Source organism: Mauremys reevesii, linkage group 4, assembly GCF_016161935.1.
Source record: "Mauremys reevesii isolate NIE-2019 linkage group 4, ASM1616193v1, whole genome shotgun sequence".
Taxonomy (NCBI): domain Eukaryota; kingdom Metazoa; phylum Chordata; order Testudines; family Geoemydidae; genus Mauremys; species Mauremys reevesii.
Genome location: NC_052626.1, coordinates 134,768,656 through 134,788,477, shown reverse-complemented (window position 1 = coordinate 134,788,477; position 19,822 = coordinate 134,768,656). Strand labels below are relative to the sequence as shown.

Below are 19,822 nucleotides of genomic sequence, written 5' to 3'. Positions count from 1 at the left end.
CTGTTGCTCAGTTTGGGGCGTGGCCCCAGCTGCAACCACTTCCCCCAATCAGCCAGGGTTTTACCTTGCCCTCTGCAGGGCTTTTCCAACCCCTTCTAGGCTGGAGCTCATGGTCTCCCCACTACACCCTCCCACTTGTAACTTCTCCAAGATTCCAGCTTTTCTTTGTCCAGACCACCCACAGCTGTCAGCCAGGCCTAGCTTGGATCCTCTTTTTTGGACTTGGCACTGGATTTGTTAAAGCAATTTTGAATAGACCTATTCAATGGGACATGACTTGACATTTCATAAGCAAAAGGTAGCCTAAGCAAAGAAAAGAAAATACTTACGACCACAAAACTCTTCTATGTTTGACCACTGTGAGTTTGAAAGGCAAACGACAGTGTCTGACTTTCCTGGGATTTTAACAAAGCCAGCACTGCACTTGTATGTCACTTCTGTGCCGATAGGGAAGCCCTCTGTGTGATTGGTACCAGAAGGGATGGCATAACTCAGGCTTGGCAGGGCCCCACACTGACCTGTAAGAAAAACAAATTCACTTTAATAGGAGATATTTATTTTAAATAATTTCACACCACTGCCTCCAGCTGTGCCTTAAACCCTCCAGGGACCTGCCACAGGCCTGATGAGCCCCAGCTGGGGGCGGGAGATGTTACCCAGTACCCTGTGAGAACAGACTGGCTGGATTCCCACAGCCAGGGGTTTAAACTAGGAAGGGGTGCAGAGCCCCTCAAGAGAAATCTGGGGCCCAGCCCATTATGTCTGCTGGGCCCCACCCCATTCACGTAAGTTACTGAGGTTTTGGCCCTGATCCAGACAAGTGTCCCCCTTCCCCCTGTTGGTGCCACTAGGCCTGAGTAAACCAAAGTTGTGACTTTGGGCCTGAAGTGAACCAAAGTTCTTACATGCTGTGAACTTTAACCAGCCTGCATGCTAACAGCCTAGAAGCAGAATTTGTGAGAGTCAGCTTTTTAGCAGATAGCTGCAGTTCCGCTTAAACTAGCAATAGTAGTGAGAAGGCGGGAGAAAGAGGGGGAGAAGGCTTCATGCGTCTGTGCTGTTCTGTGAAGGCCAACAGATAAGCTTATGGATGAGAACGTTTTCTAACACGCTGAAATGTAATGTTTTAAGTAACTGCTGCTGGGAAGGGAGGGGTGAGGGGGAAAACCGAACAAAAGGCTTACACAAACAAGGGGGGTATAAATGCTGGGATCCCGCCTGCGCGCGGGTGTGCAGGATTTGAGAATGCTTTTCTCCCTGGCACCATATTTGGGGCCCAAATAAACCTGGTTTTGCTTCTCCAACCTGGTGTGATAATTAGTGCGACGCACACCGGGCAACGAACCCTGCTGTTGCTCCGCCTCGGGCTCTTTGAGCCGGCAACACCCCTGACAACCCGGGGATCCCCACAAGGTCCCAGTGACAGCTGGAGACAACCCAAGGGCCAAAGCCAGCCTGTGGGGAGCATCTCCCTGCATGGTCTGGCAAAGTCCCGGTGAGGGCAGCCCCTGGGGGGCTCAGGCTGAGATTGTCCACAGCCCCCAAACTGCAGGAAGCCCTGCCCCACACACTGGGGTCTCTTGGTCCCTCAGGGGTCTTAGCACAGCTGCCCCTGTCCCAGACACTCACCGCAAGCCCCGGGCAGCAGCAGCACAAATCCTAGGAGCCAGAGTGGGTGGCAGCAGGCTGGTCTCGCAGCAGTGGCGACAAACACCATGAGCGGCCCAATCCTCCAAGCCGAGACCAACTGGCTGCCAAGCGAGCAACAGGGCAGGGCCACTTCAGGAAACATGAGAGCTGCACTGGTGCCCCCTCTCTCCGTTTCTCTGGTGAGGTGCCCGTGGGCAGCGCTGTAATTACACAGCAGGCTACACTGGCCCTCAGAGGAATCCAGCAGCCAGACGGTGCAAAGGGAAGCTAAAAATCTCCCCCTTCCCTGCCAGCGCCTTCAGTGTAATGCCGTTTGGCAGCTGCAGCCTTGCCCAGCTCTCCTGAAGTTGCGGAACTTCTGGGTGACTGAGGCTCAAAGTATGTGTTTGTGCTCATGGGTAACGTGTTCCTGCCTCACACAAGGATCCTCCCTCTCCCAGCGCTGGGTCACTGCATCCTCACCTAGGTGAAGGAATGCACAGTACCCTCGCCCTGCTCTCTCCTCTCATTCCTGTCCCGATGGCGTGAAGGGGAGGGGCAGGGGTTGCTCTAGTGCGGGAGACAGGCAGGGCCATAAAACAACACAGCCAAGTGCACAAAAGAGAATTTCATGTGGAAAACATGCAGTCACTCTAAGCACTACATCGCTGATTTTAGTTTCATCCATGCTTTGTGCCTATTGTTTGTTCTGTTACTGAGTTGGACAGTCCCTGAGCAGTGAGGGTGTTCAGCACAGCACAGGATCAGACTCTCTAGAGCTGTTTACGATAGAAAAGTTTTACTCCCTTTAACTACAGCAGTAGAGCAAACATTATACGGTCCCCCTTACTGTGGGCTCAGCTATATCAGAAAGATGCTTATAGCATTCTAGTGATTCTTGTAAGGGCAGGGCAATGCGTTAAACCAGCAGAAGTCACCTTTTGTCCACTATAACTACATCCATAGTAGGGCTTTTTACCATTATAACTTTTTTTTTTTAAGTGAAAATCACTCCCCTACCAGAAATAGTTATACTTGTCGTGCTTTTGAGTGTACACCAAGTCTTAGTGAAACATTCACCGTTGTTTAAGCAATTTCATGGTTGTCCACTCACTAGGTGACCCTTTAACTCCAGTTGTAAAACGCGATGGAAAGTGGACTGTAACGACACCTTCACTGTAAATCCAGCAACGCAATTACTCTGTGGTCAGACTTTCACTAGACAGCGAGTACAGTGCAGCCGCAACAGACATATCACTATGGTGAAATACACTGTAAAGTATGCAAATCAGTTAAGGAAATAAAAGGCGGTTACTCACCGTAGTAACTGGTGTTCTTCGAGATGTGTTGCTCCTATCCATTCCATGTAGGTGTGCGCGCCGTGCGTGCACGGTATTCGGAACTTTTTTACCCTAGCAACCCCGGCGGGCCGGCTGGGCGCCCCCTGGAGTGGCGCCGCTATGGCGCTGAATATATATCCCAGCCGGCCCGTCCGCTCCTCAGTTCCTTCTTGCCGGCTACTCCGACAGTGGGGAAGGAGGGCGGGTCTGGAATGGATAGGAGCAACACATCTCGAAGAACACCAGTTACTACGGTGAGTAACCGCCTTTTCTTCTTCGAGTGATTGCTCCTATGCATTCCATGTAGGTGATTCCCAAGCCTTACCTAGGCGGTGGGGTCGGAGTGAGACGTGGCCGAGTGCAAGACCGCTGAGCCGAAGGCTGCATCGTCTCTTGATTGTTGCACCAACGCATAGTGTGCCGCGAAGGTGTGGACGGAGGACCAGGTGGCTGCTCTGCATATGTCCTGGATTGGAATATGGGCCAGGAAGGCAGCCGAAGAGGCTTGTGCTCTAGTAGAGTGGGCCGTCAGTCGAGGTGGTGGTACTCGAGCGAGATCGTAACACGCCCGAATACAAGCCGTCACCCACGAGGAAATCCTCTGGGTGCAATTGCAACGAAGAGCTGGGGCGAACGCCGGAAAGGCTTCGTGCGCTCGATATAGAAGGCGAGGGCCCTGCGGACGTCCAGGGAGTGAAGCCGCTGCTCCCGAGATGAGGCGTGCGGCCTCGGGTAGAACACCGGGAGGAAGATGTCCTGGTTCATATGGAAGGCCGACACGACCTTCGGGAGGAAGGCCGGATGCGGTCGGAGCTGAACTTTGTCCGTGTGGAAGACAGTATATGGGGGACCGACAGTCAAGGCACTGAGCTCGGAGACCCGTCTCGCCGATGTTATCGCGACGAGGAAAGCTGTCTTCCACGAGAGGTGAAGCAGGGAGCAAGACGCCAGAGGCTCAAACGGCGGACCCATGAGCTTGGCCAACACCAGGTTCAAGTCCCAGACCGGTGTCGGACGTCGGACGGGTGGGAACATCCGGTCCAACCCCTTGAGGAAGCGGGAGACCATATGGTTGGAAAATATGGAGCGTCCCTCAACCGGCGGACGAAACGCAGATAGAGCTGCCAGGTGTACTCTTAAGGAGGAGACCGCGAGGCCTTGTTCCTTAAGGGACCAAAGGTAGTCCAGGACAACTGGAATAGGGACGAGAAAGGGGTTCTGGCCTTTCTGGTCGCACCAGATAGCGAAACGCTTCCACTTTGCTAGATAGGTGGATCGCGTTGACGGCTTCCTGCTCTCAGTTAGGACCCGCTGAACAGCCCGCGAACAGGTCTGCTCCGCGCGAGTCAACCAGTCAGGTACCAGGCTGTAAGATGCAGGGAGCGGAGGTCCGGGTGGCGGAGCCGGCCGAAGTCTTGTGTGATAAGGTCCGGCCACAACGGAAGAGGAATGGGTTCTCGGACGGACAGCTCGAGCAGCAGGGTGTACCAATGCTGTCTCGGCCAGGCCGGAGCGATCAGTATGAGACGGGCCTTGTCCCTCCGAAGCTTTAGGAGCACCCGATGAACGAGTGGGAACGGAGGGAAGGCGTATAGGAGGTGATCCTTCCACGAGCAAAGGAACGCGTCTGACAGGGAGCCGCGGGAGCGTCCCTGGAAGGAGCAGAACCGGTTGCACTTCCTGTTGGTCTCCGATGCAAAGAGGTCTAGTTGGGGAAATCCCCACCTTCGGAAGATCGTATACACCACGTCTGGGCGAAGGGACCACTCGTGTGCGAGGAAGGATCTGCTGAGGCGGTCGGCTAGCGTGTTCTGAATGCCCGGAAGAAACGACGCTGTCAGGTGAATTGAGCGGGCTATGCAAAAGTCCCACAGGCGAAGCGCTTCCGTGCAAAGCAGGGAGGAGCGTGCTCCGCCCTGCTTGTTGACATAGAACATCGCGGATGTGTTGTCTGTCAGCACGGTGACACAGCGGCCGCGGAGATGGGCTTCGAAGGCCTGACACGCCAACCGAATCGCCCGGAGCTCCCGTACATTGATGTGTAGGGAGAGCTCCGGAGGGGACCAGATGCGTGTGAACATCGCCTAGGTGCGCCCCCCAACCCATGTCCGAGGCATCTGTGGTCAAGGTAATGGAGGGACACGGCGGGCGGAATGGTACCCCTGCACAGACGACCTGAGGGATTAGCCACCAATTGAGGGTGTCGAGGGTGGCCCTCGGGACTGTGACGATCAAGTCCATGGGGTCGCGATGTGGACGGTACACAGAGGCCAGCCACGTCTGGAACGGGCGAAGGTGCAACCTGGCATAAGTTGTCACAAAAGTGCACGACGCCATGTGGCCTAGGAGGCGAAGACAGGACCGCGCTGTCGTCGTGGGAAAGGCTTGGAGATCTGTGATGCAAGCCGCCAGAGTCTGGTACCGAGTGAGCGGAAGGCAGGCCCTGGCCAACTGCGAGTCCAGGACCGCTCCGATGAACTCCACCCTTTGAGCTGGAGTTAGAGTAGACTTCTCGAAGTTGACGAGCAGGCCGAGCTCTCGAAACAGTGACAGGATATCGGCCACTTGGTCTGCTACCAGCTGATGCGATGGACCGCGGATCAACCAATCGTCGAGGTACGGATACACGTGCACCCGACGACGACGGAGGGCCGCGGCAACCACCGCCATACACTTGGTGAACACCCTCGGGGCGGTGGAGAGGCCGAAGGGAAGCACCGCGAACTGGTAGTGCCTGTCGTTCACCATGAATCGAAGGTATCGACGATGAGGGGGATAGATCGCGACATGGAAATATGCGTCTCTCATGCCGAGGGCGGCAAACCAGTCTCCCGGATCCAGGGAGGGAATAATAGTCCCCAGGGATACCATGCGGAATTTGAGCTTTATCAGGTACCGGTTGAGCTTCCGGAGGTCCAGGATCGGACGGAGGCCTCCTTTGGCTTTGGGGATGAGGAAATAACGGGAATAGAAACCCCTGCCCCGCCGGTCGGGAGGCACCTCCTCTATGGCACCCAAGCTCAGCAGAGTCTCGACCTCTTGTCGGAGGACCTGCTCGTGAGCGGGGTCCCTGAAGAGGGACAGGGAGGGCGGGTGGGAAGGAGGGGGCGAAATAAACCGGAGGCGGTACCCGGATTGGACCGTACGTAGGACCCAGCTGTCCGATGTTAAGCTGGCCCATGCCGGGAGGAAATAGGAGAGGCGGTTCGAAAACAAAGGGGAAGGATCCAATGGAGAGACTGAAGAGCCGTCCCCGGGCGTCCCATCAAAACGCCTGCTTAGGCCCTTGAGGGGCCTTAGAGGACGTCTGAGACTGATTGCGCCTGTTGCCTGATGGTCGGCGGCGCGTGAGGTTGTTCCTGCGGCTATTATATGGTCGGGATCTGGCCTGGGTGAACGGCCGGGATGGCTGTCTACGAAATGATTGTCTCTGGGTCGCCGGCGTGTGCATCCCCAGTGTTCGGATAGCCACGCAACCGTCCTTAAGGTCGAGTGGGCAACGGGCCTTGCGTCTGTTGTGCCCCGAGAAACCCCAATGCTGTGGGCCATAGGCAGGTCCTGGGGTACTGCTCTGAGGCCCGCCTCCGCTGCAGCCTGGGAAACGACCGATGCCTGGTGTGACCACAGAGGGCCGACGCGCTGATCGAGTGTCCCGTGGATGGCCGTGCGTCCGCTGGCGGTGCTCGGCCCATGTCTGTCCTCACGGTAGGAGAGGCGCTGACCAACTGTCGCGGGTGCGGACGGCGACCTGCTGCGCTTCGCATCGGGAAGCGCTGCGGTCGTGGCGTTTGAGTAGCTGCGGTCCCGGCGCCTGGAGCGGCTCGGTCACGGTGCCAGAACGCTTGGCGATCACGGTGCGTAGCTGCAGGCCCCAGCCGAATAGATCTTACGGCCACCGAGGTCCGTGATCTGTCTCTAGAGGCCGACTTGGCGGTGCGCCGGGCCGAGCGGTACCGTTACGCCGAGCGGTATCGCGAACGAGATTGGTGCCGAGATGAGGAGCGGTGCCGAGGTGTTGATCGGCGCCTGGACCGAGGCCGCCGAGAAGGTGATCGACTACGCGAGCGGGACCGACTGAAGACCCTTGCGCGGTGTTCCTCGGCGCCTGGGCGCTTCATCATGGCTGGCTTCCCAGCAGAAGGTACAGCCCGCACCGGCGGTGCCGGGGGCTGGAGGCTCGGAGCCTCTGTCAGTGCAATAAGCTCCCGCGCCTTTGAGTATGTCTCCGGCGTGTTCGGGAGTTCCAGCTCGACCTCGGGCGGTGCCGGGGAGCAGGGGGTGGCCGGGCTCAACGGCTCTTCTGGCGCCGGAGCTGCCGGTTCCATGCACTGTGAGTGCACCACCACCGCCGGAGCCACAGAAGTTGGCAGTGGCTGGCCAACCGGTCCCGAAGTCGGGGCTTTCGCCGCCGCTGGCGCCTTCTTTTTGTGCACCGGGGACGGGGAGCGGTGCTGTGACATCGGTGCCGGCTTCGGTGGACGGGACGCCTCCGAGGTCCGGGTTGGTGCCGCCGATGCGCTGCGTACCGAGCCCGATTTCGGTGCCGCAGGGAGCGGTGCCGGTGGACGCAGCGCTGACTCCATCAGGATCTGTTTGAGCCTGGAGTCCCGCTCTTTCCTGGTCCGCGGTTTAAAGGCAGCACAAATGGGACACTTGTCTGTACGATGCGATTCCCCCAGGCAGCGGAGGCAGGAATCGTGAGCGTCCCCAACGGGCATCAACCGTTGACAAGCCGAGCACGGCTTGAAACCCGGTGTCTGGGGCATGAGCCCCACCGGGTGGGGAAAAAGGAGGGGGACCCCCCCTAATTCCTTATTTACTACTCTTAACTAACTAACTATGAACTAAACTAACTAACTATGTACAAGAAAACCGGAGAAACTGCTAGGGGTGTGGAGGACTAACAGAGCACTCCACAGTTCCAGCTAACCGTCACGGGCGGGAAGAAGGAACTGAGGAGCGGACGGGCCGGCTGGGATATATATTCAGCGCCATAGCGGCGCCACTCCAGGGGGCGCCCAGCCGGCCCGCCGGGGTTGCTAGGGTAAAAAAGTTCCGAATACCGTGCACGCGCGGCGCGGCACGCACACCTACATGGAATGCATAGGAGCAATCACTCGAAGAAGAATTACCTGTTAAATGGAAAACAAACCAACCCTAGGAGGAAGCACTGATAACTGTGTGACGTACTGAGCATAGGAGATTAGCTGCAGTGAGCATTCAAATTACTTGGACAGAAACCAAATCACAGCAGCACAACCTAAGCTATGAAGTAAGTGGCTGGGTAATGTGAAAGTACCATATATTTGTATGAATGCATTTCACAGCATAGCACAAGGTGCAAAACACGCAAACAGTGGTCTCAGCCTGGGACCAATCTCTTCAGTTCAAGTCTTTGTCTTCCCAACGTTCTTGATACCGTCAGTGTAGGTGAGGGAGGAGAGAGGTAATGGCATGATGTCACTTTATACCCTCAGCCCATGACCCTGGAAAATGGAAAAGACTAGCCCAGCTGTGTCCTGGTGGGCTTTGCTGAGTCCCAGAGTAGGGCAAAGTGCATTGTGTGGTGCCTGAGCAACTCTCCTACAGAATTGTAAATCACAACTCCACTGCTGATCAATGGTCACCCAGCCCCCGCCTGGATGTGGATCACCTCCCTCACTGTCACTGGAGAAACAGCAGTGGGTGACTCCCAAACTCACAATATATTTAAAAAAACCCAAAACCATAACAGAATCTCATCACTTCATACAGACCAATGATATACATACCTTGACAGAACAATGGGCTTCAGCAGATCACGACCTTTCATATGATCTCTCACCCGGCATGCCTTGTATGAAATATCACCACCATATATAAAAGGTGAATATGGGGGTTATAGGGTGCTACTTTAAGGTGGCATGTGTCATAGTGGGGGGTCTCAGAGAAGCTATATTGCCCATAAACTAAAACAAATGAATGGTAGGAGTTTATGAAAAATGAATTCTCTTTTTCTGATCCAGAGCAATGAGTCGTCGTGCAGCAATACACAAGCCAGGTGCTGCAGCACATACATCTTCCTTCTTGGGTTTGTTGGGTGGTTCTCCACCTGCCAGGGGAACTGAGATTTTAATCATGACGCAGCTCATGTTTTAGAGGGTCTGAGAGATTTTTTAGGATCTGGTCAGAACAGCTAAAAGATGGTGAGTTAGGAGTGAACATTTCAGGTCTGTCAATCTTGCTGATGTGTCATTTAGCGCTGGACTTCAGGCACAACCCTGCAAGGTGTAGGGCACCTTATGGGAGCTGCTGAGTGTCCTCAACTCTCATTGACTTCCATGGGAGTGGAGAGCACTGAGCCCCCTGCAGGATTGTGCCAGAAAACCTGTTCCACTGAGTCTCAGAGCTCAGGTCAGCCCGACTCTTCCCCCACATCCCGGGGCCTCTGAGTCCAGGCTTCAGCCCAAATCCAAATGTTTACAACGCAATTTCATAGCCTCACAGCCCGCATCCGAACCAACTGACCTGGGCCAGCCACAGCTGTGCTGTGGGTCTTTTACACCCCTCCCCCAATGCAGCCACCTTTGGGAAGCAAAGTAACTCCTGTCTAACAGCACACAGCAACTTTACATAAGTTTAGGGCAGGAACTGAGGACACCAGGGTGAATGCTTTGACTCTTGCAGGAATGGTCTTAGGATTTTTAATGGCCACTAGCAGTCAAAATCTTGGTTTTACCTCTCATCTGAAACAGAGCACCATTCACATCATGCTTGGATTCATTGCTACATCCAGAGGGAAGAGCGCCACCTACTGAAGCATTAGCATCATTTCTTGCAGTAAGTGATTTTTCCAGGTCCCCCATCCAAGTAATAACCCAGATCCAGCACTCTGTAGTTCATGAAGTCTGAGGCGTTCACAGCTTGCATTGTCACAGATACTAAAGAGAATTAATCAAATAATGGTGAGTAATATTGGTTGCTAACTTTTGCAATGCTTCCATCAAATTACTGGTGCATACATTTTCCCAATAATTAACAAGTTTTAAGATGAAATCTGAGTGCTATTCAGAAAGGTACAGATGACACAAGTAACATTAGATGCTAAGGCATCTATGGGTAAAATGTATTTTTATACAAATGCATAAGAGCCAAATTTGACTTACTGCATTTACCCAACTGGCTAAGATTCCTCAGGGATGAACAAGCTGAGAACATCTTTTATACATGCAAATGAAATTTGCTTCATTCAAATTAGATGCATTTCACTTGATTTCCCAGTTCTAAGTTGATCCGGGGATGTATAAGCCAAAACATGAACAGCAATTATAATGGTTTCCTTTCAATGGGCTAATCATTATGGCAACAGGTCTGTGTTGCAAAAACGAGTAGGGAATCATACAGTAGAAACTCCGCAGAGAAGCTGCTAGTGACACCATAGAGCCCTTTTGGAGTCTTTGAAGCCAGCCTAAAGGCTTGTAAGGAAATAGCCCTCAAATCCCACATTGATCTCCAATCCCAGGGAGAAGCAATTATTACACGTCAAGGACTATGTCCAATTCATACAAATCACACTGGAACATTTCTTTCTGTTGGCTAGAGCCACAAACGAAAGATCAAACCATGTTGGTGCTAATTAACATTTGCGTTAAGGACTCTCAAGGAACACAGAGGGCCAGTGGATTACAGCCTTTCCCCCTTACGCTTTTGGAGATCTGGATTCAGGGTCTAGAACAAAGTGACTATTAGTGGGTTTCATCCCAGTCCCTATTTATGCAATTCACCAAGTCACTGCAAAATACAGCTGGACTGGCCGGGGTGAAAAACTACTTTGGAGAGGAGGGATAGCTCAGTGATTTGAGCATTAGCCTGCTAAACTCAGAATTGTGAGCTCAATCCTTGAGGGGGCGATTTGGATATTGGTCCTGCTTTGAGCAAGGGGTTGGACTAGATGATCTCCTGAGGTCCCTTCCAACCCTAATGATCTATGAGAGTATCACAGGCAAGAATCACTTTTTATTTTGCCTGAGCTGGGGAGTGAAAGGAGGCTGTTAAGGCTAAGGGTGTAATCAAGATAGAATTAAGGGTCACCGGCAGCACTATGGGGGAGCTCCTGCCAGTCAAAGTGGGAGAATACTGCAGCTCTGGAGTGAAGAGGCTGACAAAGCTGGGTCGGGGGAGTGTGCCCTGGACATATGTGTAGCTGCCCCAGCTCTGTACTATTCTTCCCTCACTTTGACAAGCACTCAATTGACTCGAACAACAAACGAAAAAAACAAAAAATTCAAAGCTAGATGTTTATTACAGCAGGAGTGAAATTCTACAAACTTTCTCCTGCTGCAAGTGTAAACAGTATTTTGCCATTTTGCGTGTCAGTTCATATGCATTTTCCAACACATATATACTTAAAGGCAGCCTTAATACCTTCCAGCATGATAGCTGGATCGCACGGATGAACATGTAGATTACTTTCACCATCAGAGCAAGTGCACCTGCTGAGAGCATGAATCTCACTGTACTAAAAGTGACACTGCAAGGTTGAATTAGTCAATTACAAAGAAAACTGTCCCGGGGTTGATCTTTAATGTTTCCAAGAACAGACAAAAGCAGCTTAAGAACTGAAGTGCCAAAACCAAAGAGCACAGCAGATTTTTCTTCCTGAGCTGATGCTTCGTGGGAAAGGGTTTAGCATTGGAGCACAAAAGAACTGACACAAAAGGTATTAGCAGAGATGTGTACTTTACACAACATTTGTGTCTGTACTTGGATACGGGAAATGGACCGGCTTAATTTAGAAGGAGAGAGGCAAGATAGCTGCCCAGAGAAGCATGAATCATGTTGCTTTTGGTATAAGGTGAAAATGGGATGGGAGGGGTGCGACTGTCCCTGTGTAATGTGAAGATGCTGAAGTCCGAGCTTGGGAGGAGATAGAATCAAAGTACAGTGTAAAGATTGTGTCTCAAATTCACTGTTGGGATAAAACTGGCCCTACTATATGAAGTCAGGTTTATGCCCATTTACACCAGCTGAGAATTCGGCCCTGCGTTCACAATATAAGAGGGAAGGCCATTATAAGCAGCCTACCCTGCTCTCAGTGGGAAATGCCTGCTTTGAATAATTCACCCAGTCTCAGCTATACGTGAGCCATCAGAACAACCAACAGAACTTGCTTCTCATTAGCTCCTCTCAGAAAGACTCCCGGGCCCTGCCTTGCCTGACTGTGTTCTCCAGCACCTGTCTGTTCATCTACTCCAGCCCCATTGCCTTAGGGTTGGGCCTTGCTAGAATTGCGCTGTGAGCTGGCCCTTTCCGGCTCCTCCATTGTGCATTCAAAACACAGCCACACTGATCTGCACATTATCTCCCCCCAGTACTTGGTCCATTTTAATTCTGGCCTCTGCTGCCCTCTGGCCCATTCTCCTTCCTCTTACTGCAGCACCAAAGCAGATACGTACAGTAAGAGGCATCCTATCCCCTAACAAGGCTCTTTTCTCTACCTTCCACCCGATAGCAAGGGCCCTGCGGAAAGCTGTGCACGCACCTGACTCCAGTTGTATTGCTCAGCACTGAGCTTTCTGTTGTGGCAAGTATGGAGTCCTGCATATAAAACCTGGCCTCTGGACCCTGATTAAAGCTCTGTCCACAGAATGTGTTGGACATTCCTACGGCACAGCCTAGCTTCACTAACGTATTATAGCATCATAGAATTAGGGCTGGAATTTACCTCAGGAGCTCATGTTCTCACACGGACAGCAAGCTTGACAATAGAAGTCAGGGTCATACTAAGCATAGTTGTGGACTTAGTGAGCTATTATTGACCTCCACTTATGACTGTAGTGGAGCACTTATTTGTTCCCACTGTTAAGCTATAAAACATCAAAGTTTGTCTTTTTACACCTGTTGAAAGCAAGTCCATAACTGATGCAACTGAGCACCCCTCAAAACAATCTAGAGGAATGGTCCAAATCGCCCCCCCCATTCAATTTTGCAATTTGTCTTTTTGGATTTAGAGAAAATAGAACTTCCCTTGCTCTATTCTCTTCCTTATTTTAAGCACAGGCAGAATAGTGTGTCTGGAGCTGGAGTGAGATTGTGTGAGTGACATAGGAAAACAAAAAATCAGTGGAGCCTTGCATTTTGTCATGGAGGCAGTCGGGCTCATTGTTCTTGTCGGTGGTGGCCTGGGCCAGTGGCTGACTGGGATGCGTTTCCTACTTGCATTAGTCTTGCCCTACCCAGCTGCGGCTGATCTTTGGGTTGCTGGACTCTAGAGACATTTGCGGTATTGGACTTTGGAGTCTTGGGGTGAGTTTAGGGTTGCTGGACTCAAGAGCCCAGGGAAAAGGACATGGCCCAATTTCCTGGGATGGGTTTTTTGCTCATGGTTTGGTCTATGAACTCTAGTGGAGGTGTTTTACCAATTTAATGCTTGTTGTTTCTCTCGTTATTAAACATTTTCTGCTACACCGAGACTCTGTGCTTGCAAGAGGGGAAGTATTGCCTCTTCAAGGCACCCAAGGGTGTGTGTAAGATTTTCCCAGGTCACTGGATGGGGGCTCGAGCTAGTTTTGCATTATGTTGTAGGGAAGGAACCCTCTGTATTGAACTCGGCCCTTGCTTCTATCACTTGGGCCTGGCAGAAGGGTTACATTAAACAAAGCTTAAAAATGTTTTTATTTGCTTACCAAGATAATGGCTATTCTCAATATAGAGAGACGAAATTAAAGTCACCTGAAATAGAAAACTCATGAATATCAGTTAACAGATTCCAGGAACAAGCCATACATATGGAAGCAGCAATTAATATTTTAGTTTATACCAAATATTATATTTGGAAATTAGCAGTAAGTGTACAGCATGGATGAGGCAACGGAGCTGCTCCCAGCTTATCTAACATTGAAGGCAGGCAGGTTTTTCAGGGCTCTTTCATGTTTCAGACATGAAGAGAAAGGTGTTCTGATTAGACAAGTCCTTTGTAAAAATTTCATGGGAGCATCAGAATGTCCGTTTGCATAGTTCTTCTGCAATCTTCAGGGATCTTAAGGGCTCTTTCATACATGTCTAGGCTCCCCTCTAGTAAGCTGTACTGTCCAGTTTACCAGAAGACGACTAAGCCCATTTCAACTTCAAAGTGGAGGTGCAGCATACACTGCAAATAAGCATTAAATAGATAACATTGGAGTATTGTCATTCACAAATCAAAAGGTTGTACATATGTGAATAATGGGTCAGATACACCTTCTCAGGGCATAGACTGTCATTTATACACCACCTAGCATAAAAAGGACCCAACTTGGTTGTTGCCTTCAGGAGCTACTGCAATTTAAAATGTTACGCAAGGATTATCCTTGCGTATTAATCCACAGGACATTAGGTGCTTTTTGACCCAAGGAATACTGGAAAGAGGGAAAGGAAAGAAAATTCCAGGAATAAGAGGTATGCCAGAAGAGATCCATTTAAAATGTAAAGGTTAGGCATGTGTCCAAATTCAGTTGAAGTCAGTCCACTAGATAATCTATAAGAGCTTGGTTTGTATCTTAACTCAACAGTTTCCTAAGTATGAGTCATGACCCCACTTGAGGTCATGCCAGCAGCAGTTGGGTCACAATCCCATGTGTGGAGGACTCCATTTTGCTCTACAAAATAGCATCCCCTATGCTGTCTGGGATCGCTGGAGCAATCAAGTCTGAAAATGGGGTCATGCAGGCAACACAGTTTGGGGACCACCAAATTAACTCAGTGCTTTTTCCTTTAACTTTGATTTCCAACATTTACAAAATTTACTTTACACAAATTTCATGGGGCAGTAAACATGCCTTTTAGTTTTATCAAGGGGAAGGATGACCATGTGACAAATCAGGGTTTTATAATTCAGGACTACATCCATGGTCTTCATACTAACCAATCTAAGTGACAGGATGACAGCTCCACACATCAAATAATCTGGATGACACTCAAAGAATGCAATAGAAGTGCATGGTTTGCTCACTATACTACACAAGTGGTAGAGAGTTTAGACCCTTAAAGTCTACAAACCCATGAGCTCAATGTGGCTAGGATCTAACATATGATGCTGCTTCTCTAAGCAAGGCTAAAAATATAGGCCCTCTCTGAAAATCTACTCAAGCCACTCCTAACTTGTTTTGTTTACTGTGGGAAGTTGCTTTCAGATGTTTAGAGAGAGAAAACAAATTGCTCTTGGAGAATGAATAAAGATCACCGAGAACGTTTGTGGAAAATACTGGTGTGAACAAAATCAGCAAGAGGGCTCAATATCCTCCTGCGCATGAAGCAAGATTAAAGAATGTTTTTTGTTTTCCCCCAGGAAGTTGGGGGGTTGGTATTTCCAGATTGGCATAACCATTGAGCTAGGCTTTGCAAAGGAGAAACATATCAAGTGTATGGTGAAAGCATGGTCCTGAGGCTGGCCCACATTAGGAATTTACACCAGCAGAACTATGTCTCAGGGCCCTGGATTTCTCACACCTGAGACGGGCAGCTGTGCTGACCTAACCCCTGGTGTAGATAGTAGTAAGCTGACAGAAGAATTCTCTTGCTGACCTAGCTACTGCCTCCTGCGGAGTTGGATTACCTATGTGGATGGGAGAACCTCTCTCGTCGGCATAAGTAGCGTCTACGCTAAGTGGCGCACCTGCAGCCCTTCAGCCATGCCACTGTAGCAGTTTATATAGTGTAGGCATGCCCTGGTCTGAGATGTGTCTTAGAACTTTAAAGTATGGAAGGGGAAAAAAAATGCAGGCACTAGGAGAGGCAGAATTGCTCCCAAGAAGTTATTTATGGTGGATCAGCTGATCTACAAAGCTTAAGCTTCCAACAAGGTCAGTTTTAAAAAGATATGTATTGAGATGTTTAAGCTAAAAGAACCAATTTCCTCACATTTAGGTGCTTGCCTAGTAATTAATACTTTTTCTGGTGCATGACAGTAGAACGAGAGGCAAATACTAAATGCTAGTTGCCTTTGCATTCAGGCCAGGCCAATTCCACAGTACATTGGTTTTTTCGTTGTACAATAAATGGATCCTCTTCAATGAAAGACAAAGCACAGTCACATCTATGTTGCTGCAGAGGCACAGGCAAAGCTTTCGACATTTCTGCCATCTATTCCATTAGGGATAGCAGGAGTCTAAAGTAAAGAGGAATTATTACATTTAAATATTAAACAAAAGTTTCAGTTAAAAAGTTAATTACTTAAAAGGCTTGTTGTCATTTGTCCCAAATTCCAAGAGGGAAAGGTACTTAGCAATTTGTTAGTGTAATTACCACTGTATTTTAGAAAGATCTGAGGCATTACCTCCGCCAGATATTGGACACAGTTCTCAAGTTTTGCCTCACCCTTTCCTCAGCACTGCTCATTGCCTCAGACTCCAGGCTGACAGCACAAACCTTGAGACACTGCCTCAGAGCACACACCTCCCTTACATGAGTCACAGGTCAATACAGCTGCTTGACCTGCATCCTTGGGGGACAGCATTAAGCACCTCAAGTGTTCCAGCAGCATAAAGCTAAGCTGAAACTTTTCCAATAGCATATCTGGTACAAGACCAGACAGCAGGCTGTGGATTTTTACAGATCCTCCCCTCTCAAGAAGGGTCCAAAAGTTTTTGTATGTTTGGGTTTTTTTGGAAGTTTACAGAGAGCTCACTGGGAAAAGAGATTTAAGATTTTTTCATTCCAAAGGAACTTTAGATTTTAAGCATGTAGTCAGAGTTAGGGGAAAGAGGGACTTTACCCATAAGGGTTACTAGTCTTTCACTCCTTGAAAAAACAAACAAACAATCTATGCTACTTCTAACCTCAGCTCCATACCAAAGCCAACATCTCTGGGCAGGAGCTCGTTTTAAAGCCATTACAAGCTCCTTTTAAAGTCATTAGATTGGCAAGCTGAAAGCATCTTATTCCACACAACTTTTGCTTCCAGACACATTTGGGAAGAAATGGTCCAATTAACTTGTACCTGAATAAAGAAGAATAAAAATCATGTTTATCTGGTTCCTTGATTACTTGTCCAATAGTCCAGAAATTTGGACTGCATTTCTGGCCATAAATAGTAACTGTCGGCCTATCAGTACTAGCATGACCGGGGAACATTACAAAGCAAGAAACAATTCATGCTACAGCAGTAGGCAAAATCCTTCATCGTTGTCCTATTGATCTCAGCGGCGCTATGACTGTTTACATCAACTCAAGACTGGCTCCTAGAAGCTTTGGAATCCCTTTTAGTATCTTTCTTGTTTCCTTCTATAGACAAGATTCTCTATTATCTGTTTCAACTCGAGATCTAGGCAGTACAAATTCTCCCCTCAAGCCAAGATTTTAGCAGCCTAAACTTCAGTAGGCCCAAAATCCAGAAACCCCGCACTAAAACCTGGGACACAGCTGGGTTCTCGTTTGAAGTGTGGAAGGCCGGGAATCACAGCCCATCCTTGGTCAAGTTCAGTTTCAAAAGTTCTGCCTATGAGTATTTGGTTTTGTAGCACGAACCTTGAATAAGTTTGAGATTACCCTTTGATGCTCAGTTTCCAGAGTCAGCCAGCAGCTCTCAGTCAGTCATTCACCACAGCCTGATCCTCTCCCTTCTTCACGGGTGAAATCCACTCTTGCACCGAATTGGAAATCTGTTATAGCAGCAGCTCTGCCATGCTCTTGTTCTCCTGGATAGCAAAGATCTCGCTAGTATAGAAGGAGATTAATATTAGGCCATTGCCTCATTGTCCATGGAGAAAAACAGGTTTTTTGATGTGTATTGTATAAAGTTCTCTTGCTTTTGGATACATTATAAGGGGGTCAATCGGGCTCTCCTATTTATCCTCTCATAATAGAGTAAGGAGACATCCACTGAATTGAAAGCAAAACATTTAAAACAGAAAGATATTTCAAGATGTTAAGATCAGTGCAGCCAGGACTGAACTCTGACCCAGCTGCTAAACGGAAGACTATATTAACTGCACAAGAATGTCTTGCAGAGATCAATTGAAACAGAAAAGGAAAAAAAGACTCACTTCCACAGAATCCTGGGACTTCTGACCATTTTAAGTTTTGAAAGCACGCGGCGCTGGGTAATACTCCAGAGATTCCCATGTAACTCTGTCGGCAAATAGATCTTTCATTTGTTCTGACAGAACAATATTTCTGATTAATGTACAGGGGTACAGCAAATCTGAACAGTGGTGGAGTAATCCAACTACCTAACAATAAAGAAAAACATGTGAGAACTGAAAACTTTAGCAGTAAGCCGAGGCATGAAAATTCACTTTCTCCCTCTAGTCTGCCAGAACCCAGATTTGGTGACCTTCAAGATATGGCACAAGACTCACCTCGCGTCCTCAGGTCACCTCTGGGAAATGAGGAAGAACGGGAGGAAGTGATGGTGAAATGTTTGTTTTGGAATTGTGATACATAATACAGTCTGCTTTTTATTTTCTTTTTCAGATGCTGCTCGGGTACCATGTTACTGGATGCATTATAAGAACCTGAATAGAATAAAATGGACTAAAGTTGGTATTTTTAACCTCTGCCCAGTTTTGATAGGAACAATCACAGATACCAATTTATTTGAGCATAAGCTTTCGTGGGCTACAGCCCACTTCATTGGATGTAAGATTAATGAATCGGATGCATCCGATGAAGTGGGCTGTAGCCCAGAAAGCTTATGCTCAAATAAATGTGTTAGTCTCTAAGGTGCCACAAGTACTCCTGTTCTTTTTGTGGATACAGACTAACACGGCTGCTACTCTGAAATATATCAAATAAGATTATGACTAACCAAAGTACATTATGGGATTTCTAACAAAAAACAAAATTAATTTTCTAGCAGTTAAACAGCTACCACCAAATCACACTCTTGTTTATTCTTGTTCAACTATTGGGGGAATGTTACTGTGTATTTATAGCAATATAGTTCTACAGCATGGGTATCAGCTCTACTGGCTTCAGTGAAGCTATGATCATTTATACTAGCTAAGAATCTGTCCAAAAGCAAATACCTTCTCTTAAAAACTGTTCTAACCTCTGTCCTTGCACTTCCAGACCTTATATTATTCTGAACCCATTTATCAGCACATTACTGACCCCAGACAGCACCAGTTAACCCCCTCCTGTATTCTTTACCCATCATCTTATGTTCACAAAGCCATACATTTAGTAAACTACCAGAAAATACAACTGTAAGACGTGCTTGGAAGTCAGATAACCAAGATCTCTCCCAAAATTTCACAGCAGTGTTACCACCAACATTTTCAAAAGTTATACAAGTTAGATCATGGAAATAATGAATAAAAATGTAGTGTACAGTGTGAAATTGTGGAAACTACATCTTTAAACAAACCCATTTTCTTTCAACTCACCTGAGAAAGTACCACTTGTTTCATTTCCTTTCAATAGGACACGTGCAGTTGTGTCTACAGCAAAAGGAGGGATAAAAAAAACATTCAGAAGTGTTACATCGTTCTGTTATGAACAGCCCCTCAGTGATGGTTTCCTAAATATCAGTTTATATTAAGATGAAACATTTAAAAATACATTAACAAAGTTGGTCATGCAACTTATACTGAAGTTATTTTGTGCCTAGAAATAATAGTTTTATCTGGTGCAAAAAAGTAGCAGAGGAAGACACTAAACACACATTACTCACCTTTGCATTTAGGAGCAGGTCCACTCCAGATTCCACTTGTTTTATCTTTTGTTGTACAATGAATGGAGGCAGCTCCAATAAGCTGGAACCCACGGTCACATCTGTAAGTTACTGTTGAGTTATAAGCAAAGTTTTCTGCACCCCTGCTATCGTACGTTCCATTGGCAACGTAAGGAGGGGAAGAACACGTAATCGCTGTAGGAAAACAGAAGGTCATGAATAT

General features: G+C 48.5%; 1 protein-coding gene across 1 annotated transcript in view; it reads right to left on the bottom strand.

Moving 5' to 3' along the window:
* The window catches only part of LOC120404018 (complement factor H-like), a 48,209-nt gene that overhangs the window by 18,318 nt on the left and 10,069 nt on the right, over positions 1–19,822 (bottom strand). The window contains exons 6-11 of the mRNA XM_039536031.1: positions 19,600–19,794; positions 19,313–19,366; positions 18,284–18,439; positions 17,969–18,154; positions 9,688–9,840; positions 330–518 (exon numbers count right to left, since the gene is read on the bottom strand). Coding sequence (XP_039391965.1) covers positions 330–518; positions 9,688–9,840; positions 17,969–18,154; positions 18,284–18,439; positions 19,313–19,366; positions 19,600–19,794 — 933 coding nt within the window. The remainder of the gene's footprint in view (positions 1–329; positions 519–9,687; positions 9,841–17,968; positions 18,155–18,283; positions 18,440–19,312; positions 19,367–19,599; positions 19,795–19,822) is intronic.